Source organism: Balearica regulorum, chromosome W, assembly GCF_011004875.1.
Source record: "Balearica regulorum gibbericeps isolate bBalReg1 chromosome W, bBalReg1.pri, whole genome shotgun sequence".
In the NCBI taxonomy this organism is placed as follows: Eukaryota; Metazoa; Chordata; class Aves; order Gruiformes; family Gruidae; genus Balearica; species Balearica regulorum.
In genome coordinates, this window is record NC_046219.1 from 24,197,532 (window position 1) to 24,217,421 (window position 19,890).

Here is a 19,890-nt window from a genome sequence, read left to right on the forward strand (position 1 = left end):
GGCCAGGTGCCCACCAGAGCCGCTCTATCACTCCCCTCTTTCATTAGACAGGGGAGAAAAGGTATAACTAAAAAAAAAAAACCTTACGGGTCGAGATAAGGACAGGGAGAGATCATTCTCTAATTATCATCACGAGCAAAACAGACCGAACTTAGAGAGGGAATTCATCTTATTTATTACTAAGCAAAACAGAGTAGAGGAATGAGAAATAAAACCAAATCTTAAAACACCTCCCCCCACCCCTCCCATCTTCCCGGGCTCAACTTCACTCCCGGCTTCAACCTCCGCCCCCCTCAGCGGCACAGGGGGACGGGGAGTGGGGGTTACGGTCAGTTCCTCACGCGGTGTTTCTGCCGCCTCTTCATCCTCAGGGGGAGGACTCCTCTCATCGTTCCCCTGCTCCAGCGTGGGGTCCCTCTCACGGGAGACAGTCCTTCACGACCTTCTCCAACGTGAGTCTCCTCCACGGGGTGCAGACCTTCAGGAGCAAACTGCTCCAGCGTGGGTCCCCCACGGGGTCACAAGTCCTGCCAGCAAACCTGCTCTGGCATGGGCTCCTCTCTCCACGGGTCCACAGGTCCTGGCAGGAGCTTGCTCCAGCGCGGGCTTCCCACGGGGTCACAGCCTCCTTCAGGTGTCTCCACCTGCTCCGGCGTGGGGTCCTCCACGGGCTGCAGGTGGAATCTCTACACCCCCTCATCCTCCCTCCATGGGCTGCAGGGGGACAGCCTGCTTCACCATGGTCTTCACCACGGGCTGCAGGGGAATCTCTGCTCCGGCGCCTGGAGCACCTCCTCCCCCTCCTCCTTCTGCACTGACCTTGGTGTCTGCAGATGTTCTTACATCTTCTCACTCCTCTCTCTGGCTGCAGAAGCGCTCCCTAACTGTTTTTCTCTTTCTTAAATATGTTATCACAGAGGTGCTGATTGGCTTGGCCTTGGCCAGCGGCAGGTCCGTCTTGGAGCCGGCTGACATTGGCTCTATCAGACACAGGGGAAGCTTCTAGCAGCTTCTCACAGAAGCCACCCCTGTAGCCCCCCCGCTACCAAAACCTTGCCACGCAAAACCAACACAATATACTATGCAAAAAAATATTTTTTTAATGATGAAACTAAGTACCAGACTTTTACAATCATTCTTTTAAGTTGGCATTTTTATAATTAGGGGTGTGTGTGTATGTGCATATACATGTATGAATGATAGAATAGTCTAACTTCCCCATTTGAACAAACGAAGAGTGTTTCATTCATGTAGATAGCTATATCCACAAGAACTTGTGGATCAATTTCTAATGACCTACTAGAAAATTTGGTCTTAACTCTGGATGTGGGAAACATTCTGGAAAATATAAGACAACAAGGCTTTCATGTAGTTTTGTGAAAAACATTATTCTTTGCCTTCTGTGCTTTGCATGCAGAAGGTGTTTGATGCCTCATGGCTTTATATAAGACTTAAGCTTACTAACTTCTCTGCTCTGTGGCACTGTATCCAGGATGTAGAGTTCTCAGGAATTCCTACAGGCTCTCCAAGACTGAGGACAGGCCTTTGGATAATTTATAGACCATTTGATTATATGCCTTCTGATGATGGAAGATGATGTTTTTCATCTCCTAGTTAGGGAAAGGCTTGAGATGTCTATCTCCAACCACCTTATGATTTTCAATCATTTGTACTTAATACCTTCTTCGTCTCTGAAGACTATAATGCTGCTTTTAGTTGCATAAGTGATATTTTGGGGACTAGAAACTATAGAAAAATGTTTGGTCAAAAATTTGGTAGAACAGCAGCCACAGAGGCTATATTTTGCTAGTCTGTGTCATAGTTCCATCAGTTCTTTTATAAGGGTAAAGCGACTCCAGTATTTAACCATTTAAAATTTGGATTTTTAAATTAAACAGTTGCCACAATGCCTTTGTGAGTACAGTTGATTCTCCTTCTGCAAGGAATGCCTCAAGGAGTACAGCTGGTGCTACTTTATCATTGGCTATTGCTTCCTTTTTATTCCTTACAGCAGAGCAGTGATACTGTTTTCACATTTGTTCTTCTACCGGGATTGTAAAGAAACCGACCAATTTCCTTGTAATTTGTATTCACCAACATCCTCAGATAGCCTGCTAGGAATTTGTTTTGATATACTAATGATTTCCAAAATTAATTTCTCTACTTTTCTTTTAAGTAGCTTCAGGGAGTCTCTGATCTAAGTTGTCATTGTGTGCAATCTGTCTACTCTGAATTTATTTCTCTTTTTCTAATCTGGTGTTATATGAATTTAACACAAATTGTTATGTAAATACACAAACACCCATTAATATCTATGATGTGCTATCTATTTTTATATTTATACTGTGTGGTGTTAGAAACATCAAGTTTATTTGTAGTTTAAGATTCATGTCTTTTTTTTTTTTTTTTTTACATGCCACATGTTGGAAATGCATTATATAATTTCAGATGAAAATAACTTTTTTTAATTTGTCTTAGGGAGTGCAGGCTTAGTAAAGGTAGATGGTAGTTCTGTATTTGAAGAAGCTTTACAGAACATTGAAGAAGAACTTTAATTAGATTTCAATGTTAGACTAATAATTAATAAGAAATCTGAAAGCTATGAGCAGGCATAAGGGATAACATCTTTGACCTTGACTGGAGTTTGGCCTTCTGCATAGGCTGCAGGACTCAATTTTATAGGAAGAGCTTGTTCTCTTTTTATTACTAGCATCATTCTCCATTCGAATGGGGAGTAGTATCTTAAAAATGAATGCATGGTTATTATAGTTATTATATAACACATATAAGTGTTTCTATATCCCTGGAAGTGTTTAAGGCCAGGTTGGATGAGTCTTTGGGCAACGTGGTCTAGTGGAGGGTGTCCCTGCCTGCAGCAGGGGGGTTGGAACTAGATGATCTTTGAGGTCCCTTCCAACCCGAACCATTCTATGATTCTATAACAGAATTGACTGAAAGCAGCTGAGAGGGTGTGTGTATATATATATATAAACACACACACATATCCCCTCTTTAAATTGTGCTGTTCAGCTGTTCTTTCTCTCCTTCGCTCATTTCCCCTCCTTGCTTTCTGAATAGTAAATGTACACAACAAAGCAAGCTGGGACATGCAAATACCACTGCATTTTCCAAATTAAAAATTAACAATTGCATTTAGTAGGTTGCATAATTGCAAGCTGTGGTGGGGTGACCCTGGCTGGGGGCCAGGTGCCCACCAGAGCCGCTCTATCACTCTCCCTCCTTCTCTAGACAGGGGAGAAAAGGTACAACGAAAAGCTTATGGGTCGAGATAAGGACAGGGAGAGATCACTCACTAATTATTGTCACGAGCAAAACAGACTGAACTTAGAAAGGGAATTAATCTAATTTATTACCAAGGAAAACAGAGTAGAGGAATGAGAAATAAAAACAAATCTTAAAACACCTCCCCCCACCCCTCCCACCTTTCCGGGCTCAACTTCACTCCCAGCTTCAACCTCCTCCCCACTCAGCAGCACAGGGGGGGCAGGGAGTGGGGGTTGCGGTCAGTTCATCACACGGTGTTTCTGCCGCTTCTTCATCCTCAGGGGGAGGACTCCTCTCATCACTCCCCTGCTCCAGCATGGAGTCCCTCTCACAGGCTACAGTCCTTCACAAACTGCTCCAGCGTGGTCTCTTCCATGGGGTGCAGACCTTCAGGAGCAAACTGCTCCTGCGTGGGTCCCCCACGGGGTCACAAGTCCTGCCAGCAAACCTGCTCTGGAGTGGGCTCCTCTCTCCACAGGTCCACAGGTCCTGCCAGGAGCTTGCTCCAGCATGGGCTTCCCACAGGGCCACAGCCTCCTTCAGGTGCCCCCACCTGCTCCTGCCTGGGGTCCTCCACAGGCTGCAGGTGGAATCTCTACACCCCCTCATCCTTCCTCCATGGACAGCTGCAGGGGAACAGCCTGCTTCACCATGGTCTTCACCACAGGCTGCAGGGGGATCTCTGCTCCGGTGCCTGGAGCACCTCTTCCCCCTCCTTCTGCACTGACCTTGGTGTCTGCAGAGTTTCTTACATCTTCTCACTCCTCTCTCCGGCTGCAAAAGCGCTCTCTAACTATTTTTCCTCTTTCTTAAATACCTTATCACAGAGGCGCTGATTGACTTGGCCTTGGCCAGCGGCGGGTCCCTCTTGGAGCCGGCTGGCATTGGCTCTATCAGACACAGGGGAAGCTTCTAGCAGCTTCTCACAGAAGCCACCCCTGTAGCCCCCCTGCTACCAAATCCTTGCCACGCAAACCCCCCACACAAGCATATAAAATGTACATGAAGTCCTTATCCTGCTTCTGGCTAGGATAGAGTTAATTTCACAAGGAGCCAGGACAGGTGAGCCAAGCTGGCTGGGGCTATTCCATACCATGTGACGTCATGCTCACCATAAAAGGGGGCTAGTGGGGGAAGGGGTGGGTGCGGTGTGGTTCTGGGACAGGCTGAGCGTGTGGTCGGTCCTCGGATGGGTAAATTGCTTTCTGTTATCACCCATTGTGAATATCTGTTATCAGTACTGTTGTTGATTGTTTCCCTCTCCCTTGCCGTCCCAGCAAACTGCCCTTATCCCAACCCAGGAGACTTTGCCTTTGTTTTTCCGTTCTCCTCCCCATCCCGCCGGGGGAGGGGTGAGCGAGTGGCGGCGTGGTGCTCAGCTTCTGGGCTGGGGCTAAACCATGTCAGTCCTGTACTAATTTCTATCTATTTTCAGTACATTCCAACTGACTTGTTGCCACAGCCTATTTGGTTCCAGAATATTTGATATTCCTGTATTTCATGGACTGAGTTTAGAGACACGGATTTGTATGAAAATTTACCTCATAAATATGATTTGAAATGTTACTATTTCTTACAATAGGAATATTTGTACTGGATCTGTGGTCCTCTGTGGCTTCTGGTGCTTTCTACCTTCTGTGTTTTCACCTCCTAAATCTCATTATGTGACAGCTGAAGACATTATCACTTTCAAATATTATTTTTCTTAGAAGCAATTGGCTTAGCTGAAGTCAAGGGAAGTTGATAAGGATTTTCTGTGCCTGCAAACATAACCCATTCCACTTAGCACTACTGAGAAACTTATTTCTTTGTAGCATATTAGGATTTCTTCTGCTGACAGCTGACTATGCTCTTAAGTATATGTTTCATAATGATATCCTGAAGTTTTTTAAGAAGTGATTAAATATCATTTTCTTTTATGAAAATTGTAAGATCAAAATTTGATGTCTAAGTTTAACTCAACATTCTTCTATTCTCATCTTTTGAATCAAATCAATAATTAAGGTATCATTTTTCTTGCATTGCATTTCTGCATATAGTATTGTGGTGGGTTGACCCTGGCTGAAGGCCAGGTGCCCACCAGAGCTGCTCTATCACTCCCCTGATTCATTAAACAGGGGAGAAAAGGTACAATGAAAGAAAACTTACGGGTCGAGATAAGGACAGGGAGAGATCATTCTCTAATTATCATCACGAGCAAAACAGACCGAACTTAGAGAGGGAATTCATCTTATTTATTACTAAGCAAAACAGAGCAGAGGAATGAGAAATAAAACCAAATCTTAAAAACACCTCCCCCCACCCCTCCCATCTTCCCGGGCCCAACTTCACTCCCGGCTTCAACCTCCGCCCCCCCCAGCGGCACAGGGGGACGGGGAGTGGGGGTTACGGTCAGTTCATCACGCGGTGTTTCTGCCGCTTCTTCATCCTCAGGGGGAGGACTCATTGTTCCCCCGCTCCAGCGTGGGGTCCCTCTCACGGGAGACAGTCCTTCACGGCCTTCTCCAACGTGAGTGTCCTCCACGGGGTGCAGACCTTCAGGAGCAAACTGCTCCAGCGTGGGTTCCCCACGGGGTCACAAGTCCTGTCAGCAAACCTGCTCTGGCGTGGGCTCCTCTCTCCACGGGTCCACAGGTCCTGCCAGGAGCTTGCTCCAGCGCGGGCTTCCCACGGGGCCACAGCCTCCTTCAGGTGTCTCCACCTGCTCCGGCGTGGGGTCCTCCACAGGCTGCAGGTGGAATCGCTACACCCCCTCATCCTCCCTCCATGGGCTGCTGCAGGGGGACAGCCTGCTTCACCATGGTCTTCACCACGGGCTGCAGGGGAATCTTGCTCCGGCGCCTGGAGCACCTCCTCCCCCTCCTTCTTCACTGACCTTGGTGTCTGCAGATGTTCTTACATCTTCTCACTCCTCTCTCTGGCTGCAAAAGCGCTCTCTGACTGTTTTTCTCTTTCTTAAATATGTTATCACAGAGGCGCTGTTTGGCTTGGCCTTGGCCAGCGGCGGGTCCCTCTTGGAGCCGGCTGGCATTGGCTCTATCAGACACAGGGGAAGCTTCTAGCAGCTTCTCACAGAAGCCACCCCTGTACCCCCCCCACTACCAAAACCTTGCCACACAAAACCAACACAAGTATTCATATTGAAATCTGTGAAGACGGTATGTAAAAAGGGACGACAAAAGACCATTGCTTTTCCAGCATATTCTGCAACTTTAAAAGAAATTTTAAAACACTGCTGATTTAACATGTATTTGATATGTATCTGAGAACCGAAATGGTCAGCTATGTCATTCATTTATTCTTCTTTTCTTCAGAAAACCACACAACATTTGAGGGATTTGATCTTATCTATCTCATATTCCGTTAAACTGGTTACTATTAATCTGTATTCTGGGTGCTCTAAATATCTGATCCTCTTTATAGCTGTTTTAGCATTTGTGTGATCTGACTGACAGCATTTACAGGCTAATCACAAGAATCAAATACACTTGAGCCTCACTGTATTTTGAAAGTTTGGCCCTTTATATCAAATAGTACATTTGCTAAGTGCAAACCAACTGTCTTTTGGTAATAAATAAAGAGATAGATTTGCCTTCCTACCAGTATGAATTTCATTTTTATATCTAGCATACACTTTCTTTTACCTTTGGTCTTTCTGAAGACTTTGTATGTGCTCATGTTGCATACATGGAATTCACTGAGTGTGTTTCTTTGGCTTAATTCAACACTATGTTTCTTTGGCTTTAATAGTACTGCAGTGGAGGTAAGAGCTATACCTAAGATAAAGAGAAGGAACATGAAGAAGCAAAAACCAGGTCCAAAAATAAAAGAATTTGGGTTGGGTTTTTTTGTTTGTTTTTTACTGTGGTTAACTTCTTTCTTTTAGTGTCATTCCAATGACAATAAAGTTAATTTATTGTTAGCACTTTCTTAAACAAAGAACTAGAACCAAACTGAATGTGTTGGAAGGAAGATGTAGAATGTGGTTTTGTATCTCTAAAGGACATATGCAGATAGTTCAGGCTTGCTTTTCTAAACTTTTGAAGGATGGAAAGGGGCAAAAAGCAATGCAGATGACGAATTGCTTGTTTGGCTCTGTAGGTGGTGTGTAGCATGCTGGAAATACTTTTCTTACGTTCAGAAGGACATTCTTTGTGTATTTCACCTTCTCACCCCTTAAATTACATCTAAGTTTTTGAATGATCTAATTTCAAAAATCATGCAATTTTTTTTTTATTTCCAATTAGATTAGGGCCCATGCGGACCGCGTGAAGTTCAACAAGGCCGAGTGCAAGGTCCTGCACGTGGGTCGGCGCACTCCCAAGCACGACTATAGGCAGGGCGAGGAATGGATTGAAAGCAGCCCTGAGGAGAAGGACTTGGGGGTGTTGATTGATGAGAAGCTCAACATGAGCCGGCAGTGTGCACTTGCAGCCCAGAAAGCCAACCGTGTCCTGGGGTGCATCAAAAGAGGTGTGACGAGCAGGTCGAGGGAGGTGATTCTGCCCCTCTACTCCACTCTTGTGAGACCCCACCTGGAGTACTGCATCCAGCTCTGGGGGCCTGTGGAGGGTTGACCCTGCCTAGGGGCCAGGTGCCCACCAGAGCCACTCTATCACTCCCCTCCTTCACTAGACAGGGGAGAAAGAAGTATAACGAAAAGCTTGTGGGTCGAGATAAGGACAGGGAGAGATCACTCACTAATTATCGTCACCCGCAAAACAGACCGAACTTAGAGAGGGAATTTATCTAATTTATTACTAAGCAAAACAGAGTAGAGGAATGAGAAATAAAACCAAATCTTAAAACACCTCCCCCCACCCCTCCCATCTTTCCGGGCTCAACTTCACTCCCAGCTTCAACCTCCACGCCCCCCTCAGCGGCACAGGGGGACGGGGAATGGGGGTTAGGGTCAGTTCATCACACGTTGTTTCTGCTGCTTCTTCATCCTCAGGGGGAGGACTCCTCTCATCACTCCCCTGCTCCAGCGTGGGGTCCCTCCCACGGGCTACAGTCCTTCATGAACTGCTCCAGCATGGGTCTCTCCCATGGGGTGCAGACCCTCAGGAGCAGACTGCTCCAGTGTGGGTCCCCCACGGGGTCACAAGTCCTGCCAGCAAACCTGCTCTGGCATGGGCTCCTCTCTCCATGGGTCCACAGGTCCTGCCAGGAGCTTGCTCCATTGCGGGCTTCCCATGGGGCCACAGCCTCCTTGAGGTGCTTCCACCTGCTCCAGCTGAGATCCAAGTCCATACAGGTGGGGAATAGGACATATTCTCTTTGATTTGCTAGACCTTCCGGGACAGTTTCTCCACAGCTGAGACGAGAGAGCAAGAGAGACTTTCTTCATATTGCCAGAGTCAGCCAGCCACTTCATCCATTGTTGGTGCCTCTTCAACTTTCCAGTCCATTACTGCCAGTGAGTGGGCGTACGATGATGGTGCGCTTCGCACAAACTTCTGCCACATGGGTCGGGTTCATTGGACTTCATCAGGATCTGTGGGTAGCTGCACATTGTCTGGGTCATAATAAACCATCTCCCGCACAGCTAATTCCCTCAGATATTGGATACCTCTCTCCATGGTGGTCCACTTGCCTGGATGACATACATCATCTTCACTGAAGGGATACCTTTCCCTCATACCTGAAAGAAGTCGCCTCCAGAGGCTGAGGGCTTGTGTCTTTTTCCCAATCACCTTGTCAATGCCCCCTTCCCTGGACAGGGATCCCAGCTGCTTGGCCTCCCTACCCTCTAATTCCAGGCTACTGGCCCAGCATCAGAGCAGCCAGGTAATGATGTGCTCCCCTGGAAGGCGGCTGAAATCTTTTCACATACGTCGCAGCTCACTCAGGGACAGGGACTGGGTGATTACCTCTGGTTCTGGCTCTTCTTATTGTTCTCGTGATGGTCCTGGTTCATCGTCATCCCTTACTAAGCAAACTGAGGTTTTTTGTGTATTTCTTCTTCTGTATAGGGGTGACTGATACTGCCACTGGTTGTTTTTTTAATTCAGCTGCAGTGCCTTTCACTGGGGTTTGAGTAGCCACAGTGCCTGTTGGTGGGGTTGGGGTAGCCATAGCACCTCTCACTCTGTTTTACATCCCTTCTCCCTGAGGGTGCTGCCTAATATCAAGCAGTGTTTGGTAGATACTGGCCAGGGCCCAGCACAATGTGGTAAGTTGTGTCTCCTTGGAATAGCCACAGCATTTTCCTTTCAAATATTCTATCACTTTCCCAGGGTCCTGCAGTTGTTCAGGAGTGAAATCCCAAACCATTGGAGGTGAGAAGTTCTCTAGATACCTGCCCATATTCTTCCACGTGCCATGCCAGCCCTGAATATTCAGCCTTGAGGAAGATCTCTGGGTGGTATTCTTAAAACAATTTTTCTGGTAACTCTGAACAGGACTTGAAACACTTTCAGGAGACCTAGCAATAGGAACATACTGGCCTGAACATTCCAAGGGTATTCAAACTTCTCAAAAGCTGTTGTAACCAGCCAAAAGGGAAAAGGGGAGGTGAAAGAGTGGGAGAAAGTAACCCCCTCTGTCTTTTCTATAGATTAGGTGTGATTATTAACCAATTCAAAAAGATGTCATCTGAGGTACGGACATGACAGCAAGGCCCTATACGAATACCAGCTTAAGCTCATGACCATTGATGGTATAATACCAAAAGTTGATATCACACAGTAGAACAAAATGAGAATCCTGACCCCTCTCCTAGAGGTGATAAACAGTGCCGCAGGGAATACATACATCAAGTAAGGGTTTACGTACCACAGCCACGTAACCAAACAAAACACCATTGTGACCAGTGACTGTTTAAATAATACAATAAATACTTATCACAACTTTAACACGCTCTGGTCAGATCTGTTGTTATCTCAACCCTTCGGGCCCAACGGTGGGTGCCAAAAAGGACTATCGTGGTTTAGCCCCAGCTAGCAGCTGAGCACCACATGGCTGCTTGCTCACTCCTCCCCCCTACTCCCCGGCAGGATGGGGAGCAGAATCAGAAGAAAAAGGTAAACCTCATGGTTTGGGATAAGGACAGTTTACTAGGGCAGCAAAGGAAGAGGAAAATAACAACAACAGTACTTAGATAATACACAATGCAATGTACTGACCCAATGACTGAGACCAACCGGACACTCACCCACACTCAGACCATCTGGAGCTACTCAGAGCTGCGTCGCCCCTCCCTGATTCGCCCCCTTTTATGCTGAGCATGATGTCATATGGCTAGTTTGAGTCACCCGTCCTGGCTGTGTCCCCTCCCAGCTCCTTGTGAAAATTAACTCTATCCTAGCTGAAACCAGGATACCCAGCTGATCAATACCTGGTTCTGTGACTGGTGTCACTGGCAGAATTTTGGGTTTTTTGATCATGGGTCAGTCTACACAACACCAGGCCTGCTGGCAATAGATGGGATACAGCTGTTTCAAAGGGGGAAAAGGATCTTTGTGTGGGAGATAACAGGGCTTATTGAAAGAGCCTTAAACTAGATTTGAAGGAGGAAAGGGATAAAACCAGGCTCGCTAGAGATAACCCTGGGGGTGGCACGCCAGTGTTTGAGGGACGGTGTTCTAGCAAGGTCCTTCGGTCTGCTTCACTATGTGCTAAGTACATTAGAGCATATTTGAAATGTCCCTATAGTAATGTGTGCAATACCTTAGCTATCTCAGTAGGGGTAGGGGATGGAAATCCATGCAACAGCAAAGACACAAAAGTTGTCAATGCATTAGAAACCACAGAAATGCCTGAAACTAGTCACATAGGAATTAGGGCATCTCCCTGCAAAAAGGTGGCAGGATCAACAGCCCAATTGAAGTACATCTACAACAATGCACGCAGCATGGGCAACAAACAGGAGGAGCTGGAAGCCATTGTGCAGCAGGAAAACTATGATATAGTTGCCATCACGGAAATATGGTGGGATGACTCGCAGAACTGGGCTGCTGCAATGGATGACTACAAACTCTTCAGAAGGGATAGGCAAGGAAGGAGAGGTGGTGGGGTAGTCCTGTATGTTAGGGAGTGTTTTGACTGTCTAGAGCTTGATGATGGTGATGAAAGGGTTGAATGTTTATGGATAAGAATCAGGGGAAAGGCCAACAAGGCAGATATCATGGTGGGAGTCTGTTATAGACCATCCAATCAGGATGAAGAGGCAGATGAAATATTCTATAAGCAGCTGGGAGAAGTCTCGTGATCACAAGCCCTTGTTCTCATGGGGGATTTCAACTTACCAGATGTCTGCTGGAAATACAATACAGCAGAGAGGAAACAGTCTAGGAGGTTCCTGGAGTGTGTGGAAGATAACTTCCTGACACAGCTGGTGAGTGAGCCAACTAGGGAAGGTGCCCCACCAGACCTGTTGTTTCCGAACAGAGAAGGACTTGTGGGTGATGTGATGGTTGGAGGCTGTCTTGGCCATAGTGATCATGAAATGATAGAGTTTTCGATTCTCAGAGAAGAAAGGAGGGGGGTTAGCAGAACTGCTACCTTGGACTTCCAGAGGGCAGACTTTGGCCTGTTTAGGAACCTGGTTGGCAGAGTCTCCTGGGAGGCAGTCCTGAAGGGCAAAGGGGTCCAGGAAGGCTGGACATTCTTCAAGAAGGAAATCTTAAAGGCACAGGAACAGGGCATCCCCATGTGCCAAAAGATGAGCGGAAGGGGAAGAAGACAGACCTGGCTGAACAGAGAGCTTTGGCTGGAAATCATGAAAAAATGGAGAGTTTATGATCTTTGGAAGAAGGGGCAGGCAACTCAGGAGGACTACAAAGATGTCGATAGGTTATGCAGGGAGACAATTCGAAGGGCCAAAGCCCAACTAGAACTTAATCTGGCTACTGCGGTAAAAGACAATAAAAAAATGTTCCTATGAATGCATTAATAACAAAAGGAGGGCTAAGGGGAATCTCCATCCTTTATTGGATGCAGGGGGTAACATAGTGACAAAGGCTGAGGAAAAGGCTGAGATACTTAATGCCTTCTTGCCTCAGTCTTTAATAGGAAGACCAGTTATTCTCAGGGTACCCAGCCCTCTGAGCTGGAAGACAGAGATTCACAGATTCACAGATTGGTAGGGGTTGGAAGGGACCTCTGGAGATCATCTAGTCCAACCGCCCTGTTAAAGCAGGATCACCTAGAGCAGGTTGCACAGAATTGCGTCCAGGCAGGTTTGGACTATCTCCAGAGAAGGAGACTCCACAACCTCTCTGGGCAGCCTGTTCCAGTGCTCGGTCACCCTCAAAGTGAAGACGTTTTTCCTCATATGCAGATGGAACTTCCTGTGTTCCAGTTTGTGCCCATTGCCCCTTGTCCTGTCACTGGGCACCAGTGAGAAGAGTCTGGCCCCTTCCTCTGGACATCCACCCTTTAGATATTTATAAGCATTGAGAAGATCCCCTCTCAGTCTTCTCTTCTCCAGGCTAAACAGACCCAGCTCTCTCAGCCTTTCCTCATACAAGAGATGCTCCAGTCCCCTAATCATCCTGGTAGCCCTTTGCTGGACTCTCTCCAGTAGGTCCCTGTCTTTCTTGAACTGGGGAGCCCAGAACCAGACACAATACTCCAGATGTGGTCTCACCAGGGCAGAGTAGAGGGGGAGGATAACCTCCCTCGACCTGCTGGCCACACTCTTTCCAGATGGGAAAGCAGAGTGAAGCTCTCATAATCCAAGGGGAAATACTGACCTGGTACACCACTTAGACACACAGATGTCTATGGGGCTGGATGGGATCCACACAAGGGTACTGAGGGAGCTGGTGGAAGTGCTCACCAAGCCACTCTCCATCATTTATCATCAGTCCTGGCTAACCAGGCAGGTCCCAGTTAACTGGAGGTTAGCAAATGTGACACCCATCTACAAGAAGGGCCAGAAGGACAATCCTAGGAACTACAGGCCTGTCAGCCTGACCTCAGTGCCAGGGAAAGTTATGGAGCAGATCCATCACACAGGACATGCAGGACAACCAGGTGATCAGGCTCAGTCAGCATGGGTTTATGAAAGGTAGGTCCTGCTTGACTAACCTGATCTCCTTCTATGACAAGGTGACCATCTTAGTGGATGAGGGAAAGGCTGTGGATGTTGTCTACCTAGACTTTATTAAAGCCTTTGACACCATTTCCCATAGCATTCTCCTGGCAAAATTGGCTCCTCATGGCTTGGACGAACATATGCTTCACCAGGTAAAAAAAATTGGCTGGATGGCCAGGCTCAAAGAGTGGTGGTGAATGGAGTTAAATCCAGTTGGAGGCTGGTCACAAGTGGTGTTCCCCAGGGCTCAGTATTGGGGCCAGTTCTGTTTAATATCTTTATCGATGATCTGGATGAGGGGATCGAGTGCACCCTCAGTAAGTTTGCAGACGACACCAAGTTGAGCTGGAGTGTTGAACTGCTTGAGGGTAGAAAGACTCTGCAGAGGGATCTGGACAGGCTGGATCAATGGGCCGAAGCCGATTGTATGAGGTTCAACAAGGCTAAGTGCCGGGTCCTGCAGTTGGATCACAACAACCCCATGCAACCCTATAGGCTTGGGGAAGAGTGGCTGGAAAGCTGCCTGGCAGAAAAGGACCTGGGGGTGTTGGTCGACAGCCAGCTGAATATGAGCTGAAAGTGTGCCCAGGTGGCCAAGGCGGCCAACAGCATCCTGGCTTGTATCACAAATAGTGTGGCCAGCAGGACTAGGGAAGTGATTGTCCCCCTGTACTTGGCACTAGTGAGGCCACACCTTGAGTGCTGTGTTCAGTTTTGGGCCCCTCACTAATAGACAGTTAAGCAATGTTATGAGGTGCAATCACTTTCATAAGCAAGCCACCAGACAGAAAAAGTAGTAACAAATGTTTCATGTTTGAACTTGGCAAGACAGCCACCAGCCTCTCTATAGATGTAGCTATACAATTACTGTACAGGACTACTGTAACAATATGCACAAAATGTACTAACAATTGTATGTATGATTTCCTGAAACAACAGAAGAATCCTAACTGTCTAAATATTTCACAGAAGTATAAGATTCCTGCTTTCAAGTTTTAATGATTCCTGGTCTAAAGTTGTATTTTTAAATGTCCTCATTCTTCTACACAGCAAAAGACTCCACAAAAATAGGTATTTGTATCACTCCTTTTATTTTTCAGCCAGAAATACATTTTCATAGGGTGTTTCAATAAATAGTGGCATTTATTCCCTAGACAAAACCTCCATCTCTTTGGCGTCTCACCATAGTCTGTTTTTCAAACTAAAGACTACATAGGAAATGTTTACTTTAGAGATAATTGTTCAATCCATTAAAATTACAGAGATGCAGTTAACTCTTTAAAATATACATCAGTTGTAAATATTCTAATAAGCCAGAAAACATTAACCAAACCAGTAAAACATAGTCTGCTGGGCTCCTCTTCACTGCCTTCAGTTACAATTGTGGAATAAGTGGCAGAATGAAAAGAACTCTTCGTTTTCCACAACATATGCACTGACTAGTGCTTGCTATTCATTCTGAAGGAGAAACACCCCCCCCGAATTGTACCAGAAACAACTGATCAAATAAGTTATGTTTCTAAACAACGTGATCTTAATTTTAATTTCTAAATAGGTAAACCAAAATGAAGTTGCACACTGCTTTAGTAATATATTGCACCTAAAAATGTCTAAAAGCTTCTTTTAATTTTTAAACATAAGTTACTAACATGTTTTAAATATATCTAAGAATATAGCTATCTAAACTGCATTTGATGTCATATTTGGTCAAAAAATTCTTAAGCAACAAATTAAGACAGTGTGTTCAATGTACTCTGTTGAATAATCCATAATCAGCTCTTCAGGGCTGATATAGAAACACTTCACTTGCACTCCATCTAAAAATCTGCCTTCCAGATCGTAATAAAAGTGTTCAGTGCTTCAAATAAACTAAATTTCCAATGCAATGCTAGAGTTATTTGACATCTTCCATTACTATACTATATAGAAATCATGAATTAACATGAAAAAATTTTATTGACATACTGATACAGACATTCTAGTGTATTTACTGGAATCTGAAGTGAATCCTTATTTACATGTCAAGACAATGAACTAAGTCATATTAACAAAAAAAACCCAAACCCTTTACTCTAAAAATATTTTTTAATATTCCAAATACTTATTCCAAACTAGTTTTATAAAACAGAGGAACCAAAACAATTACTTCCATGCAGAAACTAAAAAATAATTTAATAGGTTTAAAGCAGCAAATGAAGAAAGGTTTATTTTATGAGTGAATTTCCCCCTCACCACCAGTGCAAACCCAGTTTCAAAATGTTCGAATGGGATGGTTTAAAATAACAAGTGATCCAATTTAGCCAAGCTCACATTCCTTCCCATGATATAAAAAAAAATACTTAAATTTTATTGTAGAATACAGTAAGAAACAAAAAGATAACTTGAGTACTTATCCAAGAACAATTTGTAACATCAAGCCAAAATTAGCAACAACCAAGCAGACCATCATTTTTTCAGTATTAAATTACCATAAATACTAGATAACTGTACAAAAACTCCCACCCAAATCCAAAAAACAAAAGCCTTTTCTTTGTTAAAAGATGTCCAAAGAAATATCCACCAGCTGCAGTCAAATTTGCATTAGAAACTGCTTGCTCTGGAATGATTTTTTCCCTCCAGGTATTTGCAACACAATGGTCTGTCAAAATTCTATTCCAATAAAATACTTTCTGATAACATTTAGCTGATACCACCTACAATGTGGACAGTCATGCACACAGTATGACAGTGGATTTTTGCAGCAACAGAGAAATAACCAGAAACTGGTTCTAAATTCTAGATTATAGTTCAGAGTTCATGTGTTATTTCTTGCAAACATATGGTCCCCTCTAAGGGTAAGGTGTTGGAGCTGGTATTGTAGCATGTCTGTGTCAGCAGGTTCCTCAATGCTCATTTTGTCTAAATTGAGGTAGTCCAGGGATTTAGAGGGAGCCCTTTTACCTTTTAAAAGGCAAAGAGGCAGGGGACCATGAAGTGCCTTGTAAGGTTCATATGGTAAAGCCTTAGTGCATTTATCCTCTGAGCTGGGCATTCGTCTCCTCCTCCCATTTACTGCTGGGATCTCATATGGCTGATAGTACCTACTTCTAGTTTTGTACAAACGAGAGGAACATGCAAGCCCTGAATCAAGCTGTTTAGAGTGCAAGTTAGGCCTGGATTCCCCTTTATTATCTTCATTTGCTGTATACTTTTGGGCTAATTTTAGCAGCTCCTCTCTAGTCGTGAAGCCAACCAGGTAGTTAGAATCCATATGAAAGATCTGATAGCCTGAAATTGTCCGTCGCATTGGTGAGCAGGGGGTACTGGAACATCGTGGTTTCTCTGCTTCTGTTTTGCCTGCAGAACTGACCTCTGCAAGAGGTACAGGGAGGGTAGATATGGTAGTTCTGGACTCTCCATTTATGTCCATTTTAAGCACAGTGCTATTCTCCTAAAAATAAAACAGAGATTGATCACAAATAGAGTCTTTAGCCAATAAAGGAGCTGAAAGAGGATCTCAGAAATCAGATATTTTATCACCCACTTCTCTATTCAGTTTTGTCTTACACTCTACAGAGTGTCTCATAACAAAACTATCACCAACATCTGCCTTTTAAAATGATTGTGGTCCCCTTTTTAATAACAAATATTATATACTCTTGATATTCTTAAATATGTTAAAAACATATTCTTGAGTAGTACTGTACAAAAAAATGAAGTATCTTTCCACTCTGTTTTTTAATCCTTTTAGTCTATTTGATCCCTTATAACCTCTTTCCTTTGAGGCCATCTATATCCATTAGCACATCCACAGAAACATCTCCTGTACTCAGCCGCATATTTTTACCATTCACAATAATATCAGTAAACATATATTAAAAAAAAAAAAAGGCATCTAACAGTTACTGCCTCAGGCATAACCATGGACTATCCTGATCTACCAAGTACTGCAATCTTTACCTGTGGTGGGCTGACCTTACTTGGCTGCCAGGTGCCCACCAAGCTGCTCTATCACTCCCCTTCCTCAAAAAGGATGGGGGAGAAAAATCGGACAAAAAAAGCTAGTGGGTCAAGATAAGGACAGGGAGATCACTCAGCAATTACCATCATGGGCAAAACAGACGACTCAGGGAAATTAATTTAATTTATTGCAAGTCAAAATAAGAGTAGGATAATGAGAAATCAGATCAAATCTAAAAACTCCTTCCTCCCACCCCTCCCTTCTTCCCAGGCTCAACTTCACTCCCAAATTATATACCTCCTTCCCCCCCAGGCTCAGGGGGATGGGGAATGGAGGTTGCAGTCAGTTCATAACACATTGTCTCTGCTGCTTGTTCCTCCTCACGCTCTTCGGAGTCCCACCCATGGGATATAGTCCTTCACGACATTCTCCAATGTGGGTACTTCCCATGGGCTGCAGTTCTTCAAGAACTACTCCAGCATGGATCCTTTCCACAGGGTGCAGTTGTTCAGGAACAGACTGCCCCAGTGTGGGTCCCCCACAGGGACCACCAGAAACCTCCTTCTGCATGGGCTCCTCTCCATGGGCAGCAGTTCCTGCCAGGAGCCTGCTCTAGCGTGGCTGCAGATTCCTTTAGGACACATCCAACTGCTCTGTCATGGGGTCCTCCACGTGTTGCAGGGTGGATATCTATCTGTTCCACCATGGACCTCCATGGGCTGCAGGGGGACAACCTGCCTCACCATGGTCTTCACCACAGATTGCAGGAGAATCTCTGCTCTGGCTCCTGGAGCACCTCTGACATGGTTTAGGCCCAGCCGGCAGCTGAGCGCCACGCGGCCGCTCACTCACTCCTTCCCCAGCATGATGGGGAGGAGAAGTTAACAAAAGGCTCGGGTTGAGATAAGGACAGGGAGAGATCACTAATTATCATCACGAGCAAAACAAACCGAACTTAGAAAGAGGGATTCATCTAATTTATTACTAAACAGAATAGAGCAATGAAAAAAAAAACCAAATAACATCAAGCCTTAAAACACCTCCCCCCACCCCTCCCACCTTCCCGGGCTCAACTTCACTCCCTGCTTCAAACCTCCTCCCCCCTCAGCGGCGGGGGGGCGGGGGGGGAATGGGGGGAGGGGGATGGGGGTTGCGGTCAGTGCAGCGCACGTTGTTTCTGCCGCTTCGTTGTCCTCGGGGGGAGGACTCCTCTCATCGCTCCCCTGCTCCAAAATGGAGTCTCTCCCACGGGCTACAGTCCTTCCCAAACTGCTCCGGCATGGTCTCTTCCATGGGGTGCAGACCTTCAGGAGAAAACTGTTGCAGCGTGGGTCTCCCACGGGGTCACAAGTCCTGCCACCAAAACCTGCCCTGGCGTGGGCTCCCCTCTCCACAGGTCTACTGGTCTGGCCAGGGACTTGCTTCAGCCCGGGCTTCCCACAGGCCACAGCCTCCCTCGGGTGCCTCCACCTGCTCCAGCATAGGGTTCTCCACGGGCTGCAGGTGGAATCTCTACACCCCCTCATCCTTCCTCCATGGGCTGCAGGGGAACAGCCTGCTTCCCCATGGTTTTCACCACGGGCTGCAGGGGGATCTCTGCTCCGGTGTCTGGAGCACCTCCACCTCCTGCACTGACCTTGATGTTACATCTTCACACTTCCCCCTCCAGCTCCAAAAAAAACTTCCCCCCTTCTGAAATATGTTATCACAGAGGTGCTGATTGGCTTGGCCTTGGCCAGGGGCGGGCCCATCTTGGGGCTGGCTGGCATTGGCTCTATCAGACACTGTGGAAGCTTCTAGAAGCTCCTCACAGGAGCCACCCCTATAGCCCATGCCCCACCTGCTACCAAAACCTTGCCACACAAACCCAACACAACCTCCTCCTCTTCATGCTTTACTGACCTTGGTGTCTGCCAGACTGTTTCACATTTTTCTCACTCCTCTCACAGAAGTGTATGTGCAGCATTTTTTACCTTTTTTTCAATATGTTATCACAGATGTAGCACCAGCATCACTGATTGGCTCAGCTTTGGCCAGCGGCAGGTACATTTTGGAGCCATCTGGAACTGGCTCTGTCCAACATTGGGGCAGCTTCTGGTGTCTTCTCACGGAAGCCAACCCTGCAGCCCCTCCCGCTACCAAAACACTGTGGGATTTTTGGTTAATGTATTTATAACAAAGTAAACAGTATACTAGTGAAATATAAATATACCATAAGATTCTTAGAAGTATCTTAAGAATAACCAATATTCATATTTCTATGGATTTTTTATTTATTTATTATTTTTGGAAACAGACTATTTTTTGCCCTGACTTTTCTCCCCTCACAGCTATTCCAAAATCTTCAGTTCAGTGCCTTTACAGATACAACTTTTCACCACTAGCCATTACCATCTTTAACATGGAAAGATAAGGCTGATATCACAGCAATTATATGCAAGTGGATCCCAGAACACTTTGAATTCTGCTTTGAATGTCATCTACAGTATCTCTGTGTGGCTATTACACAAAATGCAAAGGTCACATCTGTTTCCAATTCACCTTTCCTTCATTGTCAGCCTCACCTTTTCTCTAAACAGTAGCTAGTGACTCTATCAAATAGATTTCAGGAAAAAAAATCTAC

At 45.6% G+C, this 19,890-nt stretch overlaps 1 protein-coding gene across 1 annotated transcript in view; it reads right to left on the reverse strand.

Moving 5' to 3' along the window:
* Positions 1–14,397: 14,397 nt before the first annotated feature.
* The window catches only part of LOC104631438 (macrophage immunometabolism regulator), a 44,970-nt gene continuing 39,477 nt past the window's right edge, over positions 14,398–19,890 (reverse strand). The window contains exon 2 of the mRNA XM_075739102.1: positions 14,398–16,757. Coding sequence (XP_075595217.1) covers positions 16,122–16,757 — 636 coding nt within the window. The 3' untranslated portion in view covers positions 14,398–16,121. The remainder of the gene's footprint in view (positions 16,758–19,890) is intronic.